We start from the raw sequence: 20,661 nt of genomic DNA, 5'->3' as shown, positions 1-20,661 counted from the left end.
GACGATAATATGTTTTGACTGTTAGGAGTGAATTTTCAGTCTGTGATGTACAAAGGGGAATTACGGGTAATATAGACACGAGTACAAGTTAGAATGTTTAATACAGGTCGGACTCGATTATCCGGATGACTCCAAAATTATTTCACCCCGGATAATCGAATCACCCGGATAATCGAGCCATGCTTCTTTTCTTTTATTTTTGATGTTCTTCAATCAAAAACTGTTTGTTAAACATAGAAGCTAACATACATTACGTTGTAGTGCCTAAACTTAACGTCAGGTATTATTATAACCATGTTTTTTTCAAAATCAAATTTTAGCTGAAAAATGAGAAAAAATAAAAACAATTTTCAAATAGGGTAAATACAATTTTCAGGTGTTGTATTTGATGTTTATTACATTTTTTGACATATTATAACCTTAAATCTTGTAAACAAAGCATGAACAAACTTTTCCCCGGATAATCGAGCCATTTTTGCCGGATAATCGAGCCCCGGGTAATCGGGCCCCCGGTTAATTGAACCCCCGGATAATCGAGTCCGACCTGTACTGAAAATAAAAATACAAAATGTATGTCCCTTAAAACTTTTACAAATGGCGACAAACATATCTAAAGGTCCAATCTGCAAAAGAGAGGCTATCTTTCTTCCGATTCTCTTTAAATTATTACGATGTTTAAGTGGACATTTTGACAACTTGTGATGTCGGAAAAGGATTATTTAATCTACCTTCCGACGCAAGAAGTAAAACAAAAGAAAGAGAGGGGACTCAAAGAGAGCCTCTCATCTGCACTTAGGACCTATAGAAATGTTCGGCCTGAAATCAACTGTGCATCACGTCTAAGGGAAGATTCATTTATTACGTCCATCGTTTTTCGGGATTTCTAGACCCCCCTCCCCCCTCTGTTACGCTATTTTCCTATACCTAATACAGGTACTGCCACACTTTCTTAGACCCCCCCTCCCCCCAAAATGTTGGACGTAATTTTTTAACGTTCCCTAACAAGTCCTTACCTTGAATTCAAAGTTTAATATTAGGATATTTTTCAAATCATTGGTACAAGAACATTATGTATCGTATGTTCAACATTGCATAGTTACAAGTTTACATATTTCGGACCGATTGGGATATATGGTCATTACTAGTCTACCCTTGAAATTTTCAGAATTTTTGTTTTAGTAGCTAGCATACTCAATACTCTTCCGACAAATTATTTATCTTTAGTATCGAGTTTTTCAGCTCTCGCTGTAGATGGCCATAATGCCCCACGGTCTCCCGTATCATCATTAGTGGCGAGCCAAGTGTTAGGTGAAAAATAACATTCCTCGCAAAAACATTTGGATTTTTACCATTTTAGGACGTAAACTAGCGGATGAAAGTGTGGCAACATATTCATCATAGCTTTTAGGTGGCGCACAGGAATATCCAAATTGAAGTTAGGACGCCAGTGGCCCGCCAAGTGCTATACTCTATTTTGTAAGACAAAAATCGATTGAATTTTAGAGCAATCCGATAAAATGGCCAACGTTTGCGAGCCATTAACACTAGCCAAAGGTAAGGTCAGATTACTTGGGCTGGGGTCTAAAAATAACACGGTATATCGATAAAATTAGACTATATCTTCTAATGGTTCTGGATTTCGATTTTAGATGTAAAGCGTTCGATTGAACTGCTGGAGAAGCTGCAGATGAGCGGAGAGGTACCCGCCACCAAGTTGGCCGCCCTGCAGAAAGTCTTGCAGAGCGATTTCCTGAACGCCGTTCGCGAAGTTTACGAGCATGTTTACGAAACCGTAGACATTCAGGGTTCGCTCGATGTGCGAGCATCTGCCACTGCCAAAGCTACCATCGCGGCATTCGCTGCCAGCGAGGGACATGCCCACCCCAGAGTGGTGGAACTGCCCAAGACGGACGAAGGTGCGTATCTATCTCCTAAAGAGAAAATCGATAATGATGTTTGTTGTTGGTGTTGCCTATGCTGGAAGCTAGAAGGTGCTAATGCTCTATGATATGGTGGACGGCGAAAAAGTTAGCATAACGTATAAATCTAAAAAGTGGAGCTACGGATTATATAATTTTAATATAATTTCCAATATGTTCTGTACCAAGGTACCGTAATTTCGGGTGAAATTGATCGACTTGAGGGACATTTTTATTTGTCAAAATAATGCTTTTAACTTAGAACAATATGTGGGAAATGGCCATCATTTGGCTCAAGGGTTATTGAATGATGAGTTTACATTTTTGTAGCCACACATTTCTGTATTAAATTAAATATTTTCCCAAACTGCGTGTTAGTCGAGCTTCAAAGACACTTTCAAACTTTTGTTACTGTAGCAGTATCGCACATGTTATGAACATTCAAATGTATGTTTCTAGCTGCCAAGTATTCGCTTAACCCGATTTTCATAAAAAAAAACTATAATGTCGTTTTCGTTTTTGATCCAGTTCCAACCTGGGTTGGAACTGGATGAGATCACAGTTTCAACCCCAACCCGACTTCGGTTTCGCTTGTACTAAAGTTTGTTTGAGTTTGTTTGACGTTTGTTTGTTTACACATTTTCCGCCAATCCAGTTCCAACCCAGGTTCAAAAACGAATTCGACATAAGTATACTGTGGTAGTGTAGGGTTCATCAAGTAGGCTAAGGACAGGATTCCAGACAGGACTAGTTAACTGTCAAGAAGCGAGTACGCAACTCACCACAAATGGCTGACGAGGATGGGATCTTGGAGAATACTGAAGAACGTTAATCGAATCGAAGATGAATAAAACAAAGATGCTTTGGACGAAAATGTGAAGGACAGTTAAACCGTTCCGCCCGCTTCAAATAGAAAGCCGTTTACCTCAGCAAAGTTCAATCCTAAGGAAAACCCCACAATAATGCAGCCAGTATGACAAGACCCTCGCAACGTACTCAGTTTGCAAGCTCCACCAGTTGGCCCGCGAGGGAATCCATTCGTACTAATCTACCTGCTGTGACAAGATTTACACCAAGCTGCAAATTCTCATCCAGCTGGTCCTAAATAAAGTCCCTCACGGACAATCTCGGGTTGGTCCGGTGAGGGCACCACATAATAAAGTCCCTCACGGACAACTTCGGGTTGGTCGGTGAGGGTACGACATAAAGAAGCCCCTTGAGCTAAAAGATTCGGCCATTTCAATTCATACTAGCTGCTGTCCTGGCAAGAGGCTTGCACGAATGCAATTATGTAGATCCGTTAACCCGTGGCGCTGTCCATAAACTACGTAGACTCATTTTGAGCCATCTCAAACCCCCCTCCCCCTCCGTAGACTTTCGTTCATACAAAATTTTCGAAATTTGTATGGAGCGTAGACTTTGGCCAGAACCCCCGTCCCCCCTAAGAGTCTACGTAGTTTATGGACAGGCCCCGTTCTCGAGCCAAATCCTAAAACGCAACCACCATTTTATATATGTAGATATAAAAATTCATTCAATTATAAAGAAAAGGAGATGTGGTAGTGTAGGGTTCATCAAGTAGGCTAAGGACAGGACTCCAGACAGGACTAGTTAACTGTCAAGAAGCGAGTACGCAACCCACCACATATACAAATTTAAGTATAGAGTTATACTTTTCGGAAGTAATCACATATTCAGTATAAAAATTGCATACGCTCAGGCGTTTTTTTTTAGGATTTATTAAACGTTAAACTTACAAATTTAGTAAACTTGTAAACTTGTGAAAGTTTTGCATAGGTTTTCGCATTCTGGGATTGTTAATTCAATTTATCTTCGAAACAATTTTTCAGCACTTACAAAGGCATTTCACTGTCTGACTTTTTCTTTTTTTGTGTTTTTATTAACGTGTATTTTAATATTACACTCATAAAACTGACAGATCAATTTCACCATGAGAATAAAAATTTTGATTTTTTATTTCAAATGATGTATATTATAGGGTAGAAGCTTCAGTTTTGGCCAGTCCGGAGTTTTGGCCATAGTGCGGTATTGAGCCTGTTGCGATCTAAATCGGTGTAAATTTATTTTTTACTAGTAGATCCTAATACAATATGATGATTACAGCTGTGAAAACCACACAATTTGATTAAAAACTGGAAGAAAAAAATATATTTTCTTAAAAAATCTGCTACCATATATCTATTTTGGCCAGGGTGCTTCTAATTTGGCCACTCCCATAAGAAATACACGTGATTGGCCAAAATAGAAACCAAACTTAAGAATATGGCCAAAACTGCGGCAGAGCTTCTATTTTGGCCAGTGCCACTTTTAATACAAAAATCAAGTGTTGGCATGATTTCTGCATTTTTCCTTCAAAATATAGATTGAAACCTTTCTTTTGACGCATTGGTTGTTTTCATAGGATTATTGGTTATTTTTATAAAAATGATTTCCCTTAGACTGGCCAAAACCGGTGCCCGCACCCTACATATTTTTTTCAAGTTGCTACGGCTGTACTGCCGTGAATCGCAAGTCAGTCCCATCTGCATTTTGGGCAAAATTGAGTTAATGGCAGTTTTCGATCTTTCTTCGGATGATCTTTCAGCTGCGTGAAAAAAAAATATATAGTTTGTTCAGTAAAATCGAAAGACAACACCAAGTCAGATTGTCCCATAATGAAAAGTAATCGCAAGTCAGTCCCATTATCAGCTTGTGTACCCTGCAGTACAAAACCAAACACTGCTTTATTTAGTTTTATATTTTTCTCAGTAACGTTTTCACATTTGAAACAATTTGTGAAAGTTTCATGATGATCACAGAAGTTTTCAAATCATGACGATTTTTTAAAGTTTCACAAGGCTTCTCATAGAAGTCGAATTTGAAAACTTCAGAGTCCATTTTCTCAATGCCTACTTTTTACATATGGGACTGACTTGCGATTCACGGCAGTGTAGCACCGCTTTGCTTATATTCTGCACTGCACCCTTTCTCTACGCTTTGCTTCTACAGAGCCTCTATCTTTGTCTCAACAAACAGAAGTATACGTAGGCGTAATGTGGCCCAAGCGACACTGATTTGGCTTGCGTCGAGATAAAATAGTTTTAACAAAAGTTTTCCCCCATTTTTACCATTTTCACCTTTTTCACTTTGTGTCACTACAAATTTGCATCACTTAAGTCACTATTTTTATAATTTCATTTAACCTTCCGAAAGTGTTCAAAAAAAGTTACGTTTAAGGTGTTCGGGTCATATTGACTCGGATTTGGTACAACGATTTCACAGTCATTTCCCAATAAAATAATAAAGTTTATGTACTCAAAATTATCATTTGAACTTAAATTTTGTGGTTTCGATTCAAAACTAAGGTTTGGTCGGATGTGGCCACCTGGAACCGGCGCCAAAGGGATCATGGTTTGGCCATTTTCGCAAGAGCGTATTTTTCACAATAAATTTGAATGTTTGGAGACCTAAATGCACCAAAAAGAGCAGCATGAAACTGTCTCAATCACTAAGCCAACTAACCAGATGAGTTTTTGCTATCACGGGAGTTTTTGGGCCACGGGACTAAAGCTTGAGGCCCTGGAACGGTTTGCCGGAGACCCCCGATGGTTGGCCATTTTAGGTCCTCTAGTAACGGGTTTCTTTTGGGTTTGTGCTTTCAGTTGAGCCGTTAGACTGTAATCATAGTCACGGCAAACCTCTTTAAAGAAAACACGTTTGACAGAAAATGTTATAACTTTGATAATTAGTACTAGTTTTTCCTATTCTCAAGCTGATTTTACACATTAAATATTGTATATACTATGTATGACGTCAAACAAGAATTAAAAAAAATATTCGAATGAGTGTTATCAGTTTCGTACCTTTTAATTCCGCCCTATGACATAGGGCGGAATTAAAAGGTACGAAACTGATTACACTCATTCGAAGAGGGTATTCTGCTTAAAGGGTTTGAAAAGTCGGTACAAGAAAAAAAAATATGTTTACATACTTTCACAAAAGTTCAAACTTTTCCTAATTTTTGCGCATTTCAACATATATAACCCTTTAAATTAAAGAAGCTCAAGGTTGGTCGCTATATTCGCCGGGCATTCATGAGCCAACGGAAGCTTGTTCCAGTTGTCTTGAACCGTCGTGGGACACAAATCGTGGAACTGTAAAGACCCTGGCAGGAGCAAACTTTGAAGGCGATGTGGAGATGGAAGCTATAAGCCACAAAGCTGCACGAACCTTCCCAACTGCTTATTTTCTTCCGGGTAATTCGTGAACCGCATCTCCATCCGACGTGAGGTTCCAAGTGCCCTTGAAGGCTTGACAGCCTTCAGCTGACAAAGTCACAGTGCAGGTAACACAGCTAAATATGAACCACTGTGACGCAGCCCGGCAACTTCTGTGTCAGGCAGTGATTGAGTGGTGGACTAATATCGTCATTAACAGAGTTATATACCGAGTACCCGCCAACAACGGCGGGGAAATGGAGGCTATATGGGTACATTTATTGAAATCTTTCAAAACTATCACAACGCACCAAGATCTTTTACCACAAATTTTCATGATTTTCATTTTACTTGCTGTTTGAAATTTGAATTACAATATCAGAACTAATATTCAGTATCATATTTTTCTAGAATTTTGAAGAAACGTCACTTCTAAATATACCAAAAAAAGGGTCCGATGGAAGTTAGGTTCAAATACAAATACAAATACAAATCTGTTGAATACAGAGGTGGTCTCAAATCATGCCCAACCATTTATATGCCCAAATTTCAGGCAATTTGGCCTACAAAAATCCCTATGACGAAGAGAACAAACCTGCCGGTAATACCCGTAGTCACCCTATCCATCAGTCAACTATTCATCAGCTTTTGAAAAAAAATTCGCCCCCCAATTATAAATTTTCAAATTTTCGCCCCTTTTGATATGGTTTTCGACCACTTTGGGAATCACTGCACAGTGGTCCACGAACCAGATTTACGAGGAAAGATGCATTCAACGCCTTCAAATGAGTTTTTAAGCAAATATGGTCTTCTACAAAGTTGTCCCTAATAATAAGGCTCTCTTTCCAATGTGCATGAAAATTAGGGGATTTTCAAAGAAATTGGTCACCAAACATTTTTATTTGCAAGAATAACTGTATACATTCTTCAGGAAAGTTGTAGATCTATTAATTTTGAGCAAGTTTGCTGAAGACACTTTTTTATGTAGCTTTAACCTTAGTAAGGTCTTGGGGTCTTTTTTGACCTTTTTCAAATTTCAATTGTCTGTAGCTTTTATTTAACGAATCCTAGCACTCTGAAATTTTCTGACAATTATTTTTTCGCGGAAATAAACCTTTCCCAAAAATCAAAAACATTGAATGACCCCTAGGGGCGCTCCCATAAAAAAAAGATACAAATAAGACCCTGGGGTCATTTTTGACCCCAAACTTTGGACAGCTCGCAAAAATCAGTGGCTTGTCCGATTTTGAATCTTTTTGGCTTAAATGAAAGGGGCACAAGTCTAGTTTTCAAAACCACCGGAGAAATCCGGATTTGGCCACTGTGGCCACCGGGAACCTGCTTCAACTGAAAAATGCCGCTTTAGAGATCCTAACTTTGGCAAGCTATAACTTTGCAACCGAACAAGTAATCAGGACCGACCAAGGATCGTTGGAAAGGTATTCACGTGGACTTTGATTATAGACATTAATATTGACTAATTATTGAGAACCGGTTCCGGAAATCTGGAACATCCGAAATTTTAGTTTTCATCATTACTATGTACTTAAAAAGCCACACATGTATACCCTTTATGCATTTTATTGTATAATTTCTCTGCACTTACTTCACTGAAATGAGAAACATATTGTTCAAGACCATTTTTGAAGGGTTCTGGGTAGGTCTGGTCAACACGCTAAAACTGTTCAGCACTAAAATGTGTAAGATCTACTCATATGTGCATAATTTCCAGACCACACAAAAATGTGCAGCCGTTACACATTCTCAAAAAACAGCTCGTACACTCTTCTAGATGCGAAATGTTGATTTTTGTTTGTTTTCCAAGGTCACTAGTAATCCTACCTAGATTGACGTACAAAAATTTTTGCGATTTTAACAATTTTGCGGACACTGGAGCTGATTTTGTAAATGTGCAAGGGTTACACATTTTTGGTGTAGTCTGGAAATTATGCACTTTAGTGCTGAGCGGCGTTAGCGTGAATGTGGAACGGGTTACAGGGATTCCGGAAGGTGGTCAATTGGGTAACGACAATGAACTTCGTACAGTTTTCGCTCCAATACCCCGCGCCACATGGTACAACCTTCGTGGATTTTCATGTCTGTTGTTCTTGTGATACACAAAGAGATTGATAGTCATCTTCTTCTTCTTCTTGGCGTAACATCCGTACTGGAGAAAATTCTGCTTCTCAATGTTTTATGAGCATTTCTACTAATATATTTACTGAGAGTTTTCTCTGCCAATCATTATTTTACCACAGAGAACAGACATCCAAGTCCAGTTCTGAAACTGTGTAAGGAATTTAACGGTCATTTGAAATCGGCAACACAAGTGGCAATAGCGTGGCGCTGCAATCGGTTAATTTCCCATACTAATTTAATTCACCACTTGAAATGTTTCAATTCACCACTGACTGTGGCAATATGGTGTTTGGTGGCGTTAGCGTTGTCATCGTGTATTGGTTTGCAACCTTACTCAAGTAAAGATTCAAATCCTTACACAACTTTCCGAATGAAATTTGTTCTATCCTGGATGTCTGTTCTCTGTGATTTTACGTATGTTTATCGTGTGGCAGGCACGAGGATACTATATGCCCAAGGAAGTAAGAGTAATTTCACTTATGAATATTTCTTAGGCCGACCGAAAATTGAGCCCGTCACCCTGCTGAATGCATTTACAGCTATGGTTATAGGGGCCCCTAATGAATAGTCATATTTGTTCCACGTGTTCACCGGAGTGGCCACCGGAGGAATCCATATTGTATCAATATTGTAAATCCATAGAAAATCAATTCGTAGGCCAATTTATTATGCAAGCCAGACCAAAGTTCGTTCAAAGATGGTCTTGATCTTTCCAGGCCAAGGTCACCAAAGAAACTGTTTTACAGCATAAGTAGACATTAAGCAGCTGACCTCATATTGTGTTTCACGCTTGAAGTGCAAAGTGTGAGAAACCAATCTGTGATTTGATTATTTTTGATCAAGGAATTTATTATAAAATAATTCCGTGCTTTAGAAATAGAAGTTATACTGAGAATTACTCCAAAAGCTTCACCAGGAATTTCTCCAGAAGATGCACCGAGATTTTTTATAGGAGTAAATCCGGGTAACCTTCCTTGAGGGATTCATCAATAAATCATCTGACATTTCTGCGGAGCATTTATCTAACAGTTTCCCGGAGAATCTTTTAAAGGAATTGTCAGGTCGATCTCCTTCGGAACTTATGGAAAATTTATGGCAAAAAATCCGAAGAAACTCTTGAAGGAATTTTCGGACGACCACCCGAAGAAATATCCTGAGAGACTACTGAACAAAACTCTAGAGATCTACTGAAGAACTTTCTGCTATAAAGATTCTTGGTAGAGACCCCAGAAGAATTAGAAGTGGAACTCTTAGGACAATTGCTGGTGGAACTGGTTTTTGTTTGTGTTACTTTTTTTTTTTTTTGATTAAAGAAATAATAAAATTACCTCTTGGAAGAATTACTGATGTAACGCCTGGTGAAATGTTTACAGAATTTCCGATAAAGCTCCTTGATGATTTTCGATAGGAAATCTTAGAGGGATTCCCGATGAAAATCCTAAAAAAAATCTAATAAAAGTCTTTGAAGAATTCCATGTAGAGCATCCATAGAAACTATGAACCAGAAACATTGGGCATTTAGTGGCACTCCTAGAGGATTTCCCAGTGAAACTCCTCTGGGTGTACCTACTATAAATTACAGAGGAATATCCGATGTAACTATTGTAAATTCAAGAGGAATTTCAGGAGGAGCTAGAGGAATTCACGAAGCATATGTGTTGCGAAGTTCCTACAGGTATTCACAGCAAAACTCTTGGAAGACTATCTGATGGAGCTCCCAGAAAATTTTCCGGTTAAAATTCTAAACAAATTTACGGTGAAAATCTAAGAGAAATTAGAGTATAACTGTAGATTTTCACACAAAAAATGCGTCTTAAAGGGGATGGGGAGGGTACGAAATTTAAGATTTAAGTATTACGTAATAAATTGATGCTACCTAGATAAATTTCCAAAGGAACTCCTAGAAGACTTTCCGCTGAATTTTCTGCGAAAATTTTAGAGCACTAATTGGTGAAACTTGCAGAGAAACTCTCGATGGAATTCCTGAAGGAATGTACGGTGGAACTTCTAAAGTAATTACTTAGAGAAATTCTTAGTGGAGCTCCTAGAGGATTTTCCAAAGGTATTTTGAAAAGAAATTTCCACAAGTTTTCGCGGTACTCCTGTTAAGAAAGTATCCCCTGTGAATTAAACTTTCAAAGGAATTCCTGACATAATTTCTCTACGGATTAAAAGTTTATCTTCTAGAGGAAATTTGCGGCGGAACACATAGAGAAGTATTTTGAGGAATTCTGGAAGAAATTCTCTTTGGAACTTTTAGAACGATTTCTGAAGAGATTTTCGGTGGAAGTTCGAGAAGAATTCCCACAAGAATTTTCGGTAAAACTCTTGCCGGACGTCCCGATGGAACTTCGAGAATATTCGATGCAACTCCTAGAGAAATTCTCTTTGGAACTCCTCGACGAATCCCTAGTGGATTTCCGAGAGGGATTCTTGCTGTGACTACTAGGAGAATGTCTGGTCGAAGTCTTAGAGGAGTTCCAGTGGAGGTACTTTAGGAATTCACGGTGGATTTGCTTATCATTTTTGGATATTAGCTGAGGGGGGTGGGGGGGCACAAGTATTCACAGAGGATATTCGAGTGCAACTTCCGGTGTAACTGGAAGTACTTCCGTTGATACTTTGAGCAGAATTCCCAGTGGATCTACTAAAGACATAATTGGTGAAAGTAGAATAAAAAAAAAGTGGATTCGTAGAGAAAGTATATTTGGAACTCCTAAGAGCACCTTTACCGGTGCGCGACTAAACTAAATTACATAGCGCAGTATCATAGCGCTATACCTTATCGGGGGCTACTAACCGGGCTAGTAAAATAGCAGCGAGGCTATCGGGAAACATCGGGCGCACAAATTTAGGCGCCCGATAGTTGCGCGGGAAACGATCGCTATTTCAAATATGTCAAAAGTGCTGTATTGTTTTTATTTGTTTGTTTCGAACAAAACGCACCAGTGGTAAGCAACAAATTTTGTAAACACTTGCAGTTAGATAAAATCTGCGAATATCACAAGCGAAAATGTCCAGCAGTACCCGTCGCAGCGTTCGGGTGAGAGAAGTGCTGGAAGAATCAAAAGAAAATATAACTCCCAAAGAATTTATCCGCGGATTAATCCGGAAGTACCTCCGGGAATTTCATACACAATTTCTGTAGAGATTCCTCCTAGAATTCCTTCGAAGATTCCCCTAGAAATTCAACCCACGGAGGAATTTCCTGAAGAAACATCCGAATAAAATTCTGAATGAACCCCCGGAGGAATTCCTGGAGAAACTCCTAATGGAATTCCTGGAGAAATTCTTGGAAAATTTCCCGGAGGAGTCCTCGGAGGAATTCCTGGAAGAATCCTCAGAGGAATCCTCAGTGAAATTCCTGGAGGAATCCTCGGAGGTATTCCTGGAGGAATTCCCGGAGGTATTCCTGGAGGAATTCCCGGAGGTATTCCTGGAGGAATTCCCGGAGGTATTCCTGGAGGAATTCCCGGAGGTATTCCTGGAGAAATTCCTGGAGGTATTCCTGGAGGAATTCCCGGAGGTATTCCTGAAGGAATTCCCGAAGAAATTCCCGGAGGAATTCCCGGAGGAATTCCCGAAGGAATTCCCGGAGGAATTCCCGAAGGAATACTTGGAGGAATTCCCGGAGGAATCCTCGGAGGAATTCCCGGAGGAACCCTCGGAGGAATTCCCGGAGGAATTCCAGGAGGAATCCTCGGAGGAATTCCCGGAGGAATGCTCGGAGGAATCCTCGGAAGCATCCCGGAGGAATCCTCGGAGGAATTCCCGGCGGAACTCTTGAGGGAATCCCCGGAGGAATTCCTGGAAGAATCCCTGGAGGAATCCCCGGAAGAATTTTTGGGGGAATCCCCGGAGGAATTCTTGGAAGGATCCTCGGAGGAATTCCTTGAGGAATCATCGGAGGAATTCTGTGAGTAATTCCCGAGGGAATTCCTGGTAGAAACCCTGGAGAAATTCCTGAATGAATTCCCGGAGGAACTCTTGGAGGAATCCCCGGAGAAATTCAAGGAGGAATCCCGAAAAGAATGAGAAGTCCCAGTAGAAATTTTAGGTAAAATCCCGGAAGAGATTTCTGTGGAAATCTTAGTACGTATTGCTCGAGGATACTCAGTAAAAATTCATGCTAGTATATCAGAGGGAATTCTTGGGGAATCCCAGAAGACATTCTTCCAAAATAGGTTTCCAAAATATTTTGTTTATACCGCAACAGTATTTGGCAACGACCGGTACGCAATCCGGTAACTAAATATAGTAGCGACCGGTGTGGAAATGAGTAACTAAACTAAAATGACAACTCTGTGGGCAATCATTTTACTCACCCAGATAGTAGCCCCCGGTAAACTTGCTCTGAGAATTCGTAACGGAACTCCTAGATGATTTTCTTGAGAAACTCCTGGAGTCATTCCCGTTGTAACTTCAAAAACAGTTATTAATTTCAAAAATTAGTACTGGCAAGAGAATTTCCGGGGCAACCTCTAGACCTAGGGATTTGTGGTAGAACTCCTAGAAGAATTTTCGTTGAAACTTCTAGAGGATGCGACTTCTGCGGGAATTTGCAGTGGTACTGACAGAATTTCTGTTTTTAAATCCTACTGGAGTTTCAGTTTCAGTTAGAGCTCCTGAAATTACTGGTGAAATTCCTTGAGAATTTCCGGTCGAATTTTCTGGTGGCATTTATGGTGGGACTTGGAAGTATTCCTTATGAAATTCCTTGAAAGGTTACCAATGGAGCAGTGGAGCTCAGCGCTTTTCGTATTTTTGCGCAACATTTGGTTAGATATCATTAAATACTGAAGAGATGTGTTACAAATTTATACTTTATTAAAAGCCTGGTGTTGTAGCTAATTGGTTATGGAGAAAAACATAAGTTATATTTTAAATCTTTCGAGATTTATTCGATTGAATAAAAGAATAGGCCCCCAGGCCGCACTCAACTTTGCCGAAATTCGTCAAATTACGAAAAGTTACAAAATTAATTTCAGTTTAGTACCCTTGTACTACAAAATAACTTCGCTACTAAGTTTTAGTTTGAATACAAATTTGTTGTCATTGTATTGGTTGTCGATAAGTACTAAGCAATTTTGTTGATGAAAGCCGTAAAGTGCTGAGCACCACTGATCTAGAGGAATTCCTGCAGGAGTTCCTGCGGGCACTTCTAGACGAATAATAGGTGGAGCTTCATGAGAGATTCTTGTTTGAACTCCGTGAGGGAAATTCTGCCGGAATTCCTAGTGAAACTCCTATAGCAATAATCGTGAGAGCTCCCGAAGGATTTTTTTTTTTGAATTTTTATCGAAAATAAAAAAACCCAAGTAACACACTTGTCATCGAAGAGTCACACCGGCGCAGATTTTTGTTGCGCAGAAGTCACCGTGACTTATTTCTATCAATGGTTTTCTTTGCATGCACGTAAGCTCTAACTCACATCATAGTCAGTGCTGAAATGTCATTTCGACATATCTAAATTCAACCACCTACAGCTCATTTTAGGAGCTGATCCCGAGAATATGGTATATGAGAAACATGTGTGGCTAGACCAGTCCAGTGTGTTTGCAAGTGATACAAAAACCCTATTTGTAAGATGGTGCAAACATTATCACGCATACGGTAGATAATGAAAAAATCTTGCATCAGATTATGGCAGAAATATCATAGTTTTATTATTTTACGAGACATATAGGGTAAACTGGTATAATATGCCCCCCTTAAGCAGAAATGGCAATATATCTAAAACTGACGCCTTATTCCATCTTTTGTCCACTGCAAATCGTTGTTCCTAAAGTCAGTGACGTGTTGCATGCGAACTTTGCCTTTGGAGGGGCGGCTATGGAAGCTTTAAAACGTTTTTCGAAAACGTTCCAAATTTTGCCTTTTCAAAACAAAAGGGGCAATACGCCCCATCAAAAGAAAAACGTCCAGCCCCGTGATAAAAATGTCCACCACATGCTTATCCTAGGACGGTCTTTTAACAAGTGTTTACCTACATAAAAGTTTTAAAATAACATAATTAAACAGAACTAGCTTCCATTGTAAACGAAGTCAGCTTACAAGAGGTAAAATATTACGCCAAAAGCTTCGATTTCAAACTTTTTGATATTTTTATTGCTTTTCTCTACCAATCAACTAACGGACCAGCTTGATGGCAATTATTCTACAATATTTATGATTTCTAATCGATCACGCATGAGAAAAGCGCTTGAATCGCTAGAAAATGAAGGGGGGCGTTTTGCCCCGGTGGGGCGTATTATACCCTTTTACCCTACAAGAAAGTCAAAATTTTGAATAGCTCTCACGACAATATGGTGAGCTTCCGAATGCCTACTTTTTTTGCAGAAAGAAAATTGAAGTAAAACAATTGGGGTTACTCCGGTGGTCATTCCAGTGGCCTAAAACATCGAGATCACAGCCTACATTTGTTGTAAAAATCAGACAGCAATACAATATGGATTTCGCCGGTGGCCACTCCGGTGAACACGTGGAACAATAACCATAGCTGTGTAAAGGCATTCAGCATGAGGGTGACGGGCTCAATTTACGGTCAGCCTAAGAACTTTTCATAAGTGAAATTACTCTTACTTCCTTGGGCATATAGTATACACGATATACATACATACGTAAAATAATGATTGGCAGAGAAAACTCTCAGTAAATATTAGTAGAAATGGTCATAAAACATAAAAGTTGAGAAGCAGATTTTTTTCCAGTACGGATGTTACGCCAAGAAGAAGAAGAAGATGACTATCAATCTATTTGTGTATCACAAGAAAAACAGCCATGAAAATCCACGAAGGTTGCACCATGTGGTGACGGGTTTTGGAGCGAAAACTATACGAAGTTCTTTGTCGTTACCCAATTGACCACCTTCCGGAATCCCTGTAACCCGTTCCACATTGACCAGACCTGCCCAGAACCCTTCAAAAATGGTCTTGAACAATATGTTTCTGATTTCAGTGAAGCGTGCAGAGAAGTTATGCAATAATATGCATAAAGGGTATACATTTGTGGATTTTTAAGTACATAGCAATGATGAAAACTAAAATTTCGGATGTTCCGGATTTCCGGAACCGGTTCTCAATAATTAGTCAATATTAATGTCTATAATCGTGAATACCTTTCCAACGATCCTTGGTCGGTTCTGATTACTTGTTCGGTTGCAAAGTTATAGCTTGCCAAAGTTAGGGTCTCTAAAGCGGCATTTTTCAGTTGAAGCAGGTTCCCGGTGGCCACAGTGGCCAAATCCGGATTTCTCCGGTGGTTTTATAAACTAGACTTGTGCCGCCTTCATTTGAGCCAAAAAGATTCAAAATCGGACAAGCCACTGATTTTTGCGAGCTGTCCAAAGTTTGGGGTCAAAAATGACCCCAGGGTCTTATTTGTAACTTTTTTTAGGGACTAAGGAAGGTTAAAATTGACCGATCTTGAGGTATTTTTCTGAATAAGCTTAGGGTGGTTCAAGAAAAACCGGTTTTCTGGCGTTAACTTTTTCAGTTTCGATTTTTCATCAAAGTCTCTCAAGAAACACTTGTAGAGCATTTGAAGACGCGTCGTTTCGTGCGATGGTCGTTATCTCTTTTGGTTCAATAGTTACAGGCTTTTTTCTTAAAAAATCATTGTTTTTTTTTTAATTAAAAAAATGTTATGACGGGTTGGGGCAAACATAAAAAAATATCTTTTGTCCGCATTTGAAAGAAGAAATGTTGTTATGAAACATATCAAAAAATTAGAGGGGTGTTATTTTTGTAACTAAAGTGAAAAATACTTGAAAAGAGCCTTTTTTTTTCAAGAAAATATCTTTTGAACGGAATGACGTAGCAACATTCTCAGCGTGCGTTTTTTAAAGCTCTAAAAATGGTTCTTAGGCAACTTTGATGAGAAATTTGAAACAAAAAAGATAAAGCGTTTAAACTGTTTTGACCAAATTTGGAGCATTTTCCCATATAGGGTGACGCAAGAACAAATCGTTTTACTGCTTTATCTTTTTTCTTGTTTCAAATTTATCGTCAAAGTCGCCTAAGAACCACTTTTAGAGCTTCCAAAAACGCGCATTTTCGTGCGCTGAGAATGTTGCTGCATCATTCCGTTCAAAAGATATTGATGATTTTCTAGAAAAAAAATAGGCACTTTTCAAGTATTTTTCACTTGAGTTACAAAAATAACACCCCTCTAATTTTTTGATATGTTTTATAACAACATTTCTTCTTTCGAATGCGGGCAAAAGATATTTTTTATGTTTGCCCCCACCCGTCTGTGGAATTTGTCACCACTCTATTTAGCAACACTGTTTGATTTCTGTGTGCTTTAAGCTAGAATCAATAAATTTGTTTTAACACATTTTTTCAAGATGCTACAATTATGCTACTTACAAATTTGGTGACCCAAATCAACGTACTGAAGGACGACGACGTGATCTAATTTTTTTTTTTTTTTTTTTTTTCATAGTGATTACGGCGGTAGCACACTGTGCTTATGTTCTAACACCGCACCCTTTCCCTACGTTTGCTTCTATGAGCCTCTATTTTTGTTTCAACACACAGAAGTACGTAGGCATATCGTGGCCCAAGTCGACACTGTTTTGGCCTGCGTTGAACAAAAATAGTTTTAATAAAAGTTTCCCCTTTTTCTTTTTGTCAATTGTTTTTTTTTGTAGTATGGTCCATGTATTTAGTTAGGTTCTTGTCAGTTTGTCAGTTATTTGAAGTAGATCTCCAACATGTAGTCAATGGTCAATTAAGTCATTCTGATCTGTTCTATCATAGCAGCTTTAGTCTTTGCTTTATTGAAGTGTAGTTTTATTGGAAATATGCTGAATGTCGTTATTAAAAAGAGACGCCTGGAACTGTGTCCTGCTAGTTGTTTCGTCATGCACATACGTCATGTCTTAATAATGCCTAGGAGATTAACGAAAACACGTGTGTTTGGTCGGATGTCCATTGCGTAGAAAGTCAAGGAAAATAGGTTTCTTTATTGTCAGTTGTTATGTAAGCAAGCCTCGCCAAGTTGGTCAGTTGATTGTAATAAAACAAAAATTGCTTGTCAACTATTATGTATTCATCCCTCTACAAATACTATGAAAAATATTCAAATTCGTTCTGTCCTTTCGGTCCTACCTCGATAAACCATGTCATTTTCTCATGCGTGGCCTAGAAATGTCAACCTAGTCATACAAAAGAAACGTTGTTCAGTTAATAAAAAGCAGTCAGCTTTTGTCCGAAATGTCACGTCGAACGCATTGATGTTAACAATACGTTTAAATGTTCGCACGTTAGCTTCGAATCTATCAGCACAATTAAGTGCTGCAAAACTCCTTCCCACTATCAATTCGTCGGTTGATTTTAATTGCATTATTTAAAGAAAATATAACCAACTAACATGGTAAAAAATCGACAAAGCGACAATTACATTAATAAATTACTAATCAAAATCAACCGAGAAACGTGGGAAATAGAGCCCAAACAACATTTTGAAGTCAGCTGGCTGTTAAAGGTTCCAAAACCTGTCACAAATCCTATATTACTTTTATTAGGATTTGTAACCATCATCAAAACCTTCTCAAATCCAACCGACTTGGAACTATTGCTTGGGAATAGACTCTACTGAGCCCTGGCGGATCCTCCGTGTTTATCGAGCATGTCTGATACATATGATCAGCCATACTCCATCTGCAGCAGCCGGTTCGTGATGAACCGTTGGAGGCGCATTAAAGTGTTAAAAAGGTGATATGTTTCACTAAAGAACAATACATTAAAATAATCAAAATGAAACTCCTTCACTTTAATACCGTCAACCCCTGCGAACTTGGCCAGGGAAGGACGACGACGTGATCTAATTAGACGAATTAATTCCCGTTTCTATAATTCAACATAGTTCATTATTTCCATACATGAATCTTCACTACTGAATCTTACCGACAACGATCTGTTTAGAAATGTTATTCAAGTACACTTCCAGTAGATTACTGTTAGATTTATAACTGTAAATAGGCTATGTTAGAAATATTCATTGTATAAGTATAATATATTTTACCATTAGGGGAATTCAAACAAGAGATTTTGTAACAATATTCACGTTATGGACTAGATAACTATGGTGCTTGATCAATCATCTAGTTTTTGCAAACTCATGATCAGTGACAATCTCCATTGCTTCACTCAAACGATTGTCACCGGAGAACCATGGGTATGACTACAATCGGCAACGTTGCCGCAACGAAGGGGGTTGTCGGCACACCGTCATAACACTTTTTAAAAAACTTTGATTTTTTAAGAAAAACGCCTGTAACTATTGAACCAAAAGAGATAACGATCATCTTAGCGCACGGAACGACGCGTCTTCAAATGCTCTACAAGTGTTTCTTGGGCGACATTGATGAAAAATCGAAACTGAAAAAGTTAATGCCAGAAAACCGGCTTTTTCTTGAACCACCCTAAGCTATTATTCTGAAAAATACCTCTAGATCGGTCAATTTCAAAGCTACATAAAAAGTGTCTTCAGCAAACTTGCTCAACATTGATAGATCTACAACTTTCCTGAAGAATGTATATAGTTATTCTTTCAAATAAAAAAAATTTGGTTACCAATTTCTTTGAAAATATGGACCACCCTAATTTTCATGTACATTGAAAAGAGGGCCTTATTTTTAGGAACAACTTTGTAGAAGACCATATTAATCTAGAAAATCATTTGAAGGCGCGCTGAATGCATCTTTCCTCGTAAATCTGTTTCGTGGACCATTGTGCACTGGTCTAAGCGATGGCCAATTGATAGCGGTGCTCTCACGCGCATGCGATGCCACCATGCAAAGGCAAGTCCATCCTATGATTGGAAGACCATATTGTGAACTTGCGCCGCGCCTGTCTAGGGGCTTGGCAACGGATACAACGTGCACGGAATGATAAGAAGCGGAATCAACGACGGGTGGCGTTCGCGGCTGCCAAATCACACTCAAAACTGGGACAAAGCCTAGCAAAAATGCCTGCGATCATGATCTCTATTAGAATTCCAAAAGAATTAGGCTTATCGGGAAATATATTTAGACTAAATAGTGCACTGTACAAGGTGTATACGACTTGTAGAACTGCCAGGTTGGCCTCTATAATACGCGCCATGTGGAAATTCAACCTGACCCAGGGTCATGGCTGCTTTAGACAGTATCTACATCGTCTCGAGTTCTCCAGAATTTCCGGTTTGTGTTAGTTTAGAGGAAACGGTGAAACACGCTCCTCTCTGAAGCAACACATTCTTGGTGATTCATGAGACGCGTAGGGTCAGGCGGCATTGGGAATGTGTTCAGTGGGTCGGGGTGTAGTCCTGTGCCTTGCCTGTAGGATACGGTTCCTCACCCCCACACTACCCCGGACCAGGGTCATTCGGGTATCTATTGAGCAGATTATCCCCCATTGCATAGAAAAGAAACAAAAACATTTCCATTGGCGCTAACGTCTCCGGGGTCACCTAGAAGGTATTGCTTTGGAGAAGGGTGCTAGTGCACATCACACCTTCGAGGATAGCTGCGAAAGATTGTTTCAGATGCGGTAATCAAAATTAGACATTTCTATAACTTGGAAATCGCGAAGCAAACAGTCATTGAAAAGCAAAAAAACAATGATTTATAGTTAGTTCAGTATTGCACCATGTCACCTTAATAGAGCACACCATTACTGATAACAATTTTATACGAAGCAAGTTCGAATAGTACTGATTAAGACATTTCTATTTCACAGGTCTAGGATTCAACGTCATGGGAGGAAAGGAGCAAAATTCGCCCATCTACATTTCCCGTATTATCCCTGGAGGCGTAGCCGATCGCCATGGTGGATTGAAACGGGGCGATCAGCTCCTCTCGGTGAACGGCGTTTCCGTCGAAGGCGAAAATCACGAGAAGGCTGTCGAGCTGTTGAAGCAGGCCATCGGCTCCGTTAAGCTGGTCGTACGTTACACCCCAAAGGTTCTGGAGCCCAAAGGTTCTGGAGGAGATGGAGTTGCGCTTCGATAAGCAACGAGCGGCCAGAAGGCGCCAACAGTACTAAAGATAGAAACGTCATGATCGTGCACAATAGTTGCCATACATCGATAAATTATCTCTTACTCGAATTAGAAAATGGTATTCAGAAAGCCGAGTTCATGCTATTTACCAACATTATTCTACGATTGATCGCTTTGTAGCGGGATTTCTCATATTTTCATCTATGTGAACACCGTTTTATGTTTTCCATTTAAGTTAGATTTAATTTAACTTTCACTTTGTTTCTTGTCCATTCACGTTAAGATGACACACATATTTACAGTTTATGTTAACTTCGATCGTGTTAAACTGTCTGATCCCATTAATGATTATATCCATAACAAATAAAAAGTATATGTCGCGTTGATGGCTAGCCAGG

At 39.2% G+C, this 20,661-nt stretch overlaps 2 protein-coding genes across 2 annotated transcripts in view; one reads left to right on the top strand and one right to left on the bottom strand.

Moving 5' to 3' along the window:
- Positions 1 to 20,661, bottom strand: part of LOC115253479 (KAT8 regulatory NSL complex subunit 2) — a 598,461-nt gene that overhangs the window by 67,232 nt on the left and 510,568 nt on the right. The window lies entirely within an intron of this gene.
- Positions 1,274 to 20,655, top strand: LOC109413469 (protein lin-7 homolog C). The gene is made up of 3 exons (XM_029879309.2): positions 1,274 to 1,554; positions 1,650 to 1,916; positions 20,002 to 20,655. Exons 1-3 carry the CDS (start codon positions 1,518 to 1,520, stop codon positions 20,271 to 20,273), a joined length of 576 nt encoding a protein of 191 aa, XP_029735169.2. The 5' UTR covers positions 1,274 to 1,517; the 3' UTR covers positions 20,274 to 20,655.

This window comes from Aedes albopictus, chromosome 2 (assembly GCF_035046485.1).
Source record: "Aedes albopictus strain Foshan chromosome 2, AalbF5, whole genome shotgun sequence".
Classification (NCBI taxonomy): domain Eukaryota; kingdom Metazoa; phylum Arthropoda; class Insecta; order Diptera; family Culicidae; genus Aedes; species Aedes albopictus.
This window is presented reverse-complemented; position numbering and strand designations above follow the sequence as displayed.

What these genes read in the sequence shown, in the direction of transcription:
- LOC109413469 (XM_029879309.2), top strand. Translation starts at nt 1,518, where the DNA reads ATGGCCAACGTTTGCGAGCCATTAACACTAGCCAAAG. An exon ending in GCCATTAACACTAGCCAAAG is followed by an intron (nt 1,555 to 1,649) that starts GTAAGGTCAGAT and finishes TTTCGATTTTAG; the next exon opens with ATGTAAAGCGTTCGATTGAA. An exon ending in ACTGCCCAAGACGGACGAAG is followed by an intron (nt 1,917 to 20,001) that starts GTGCGTATCTAT and finishes TCTATTTCACAG; the next exon opens with GTCTAGGATTCAACGTCATG.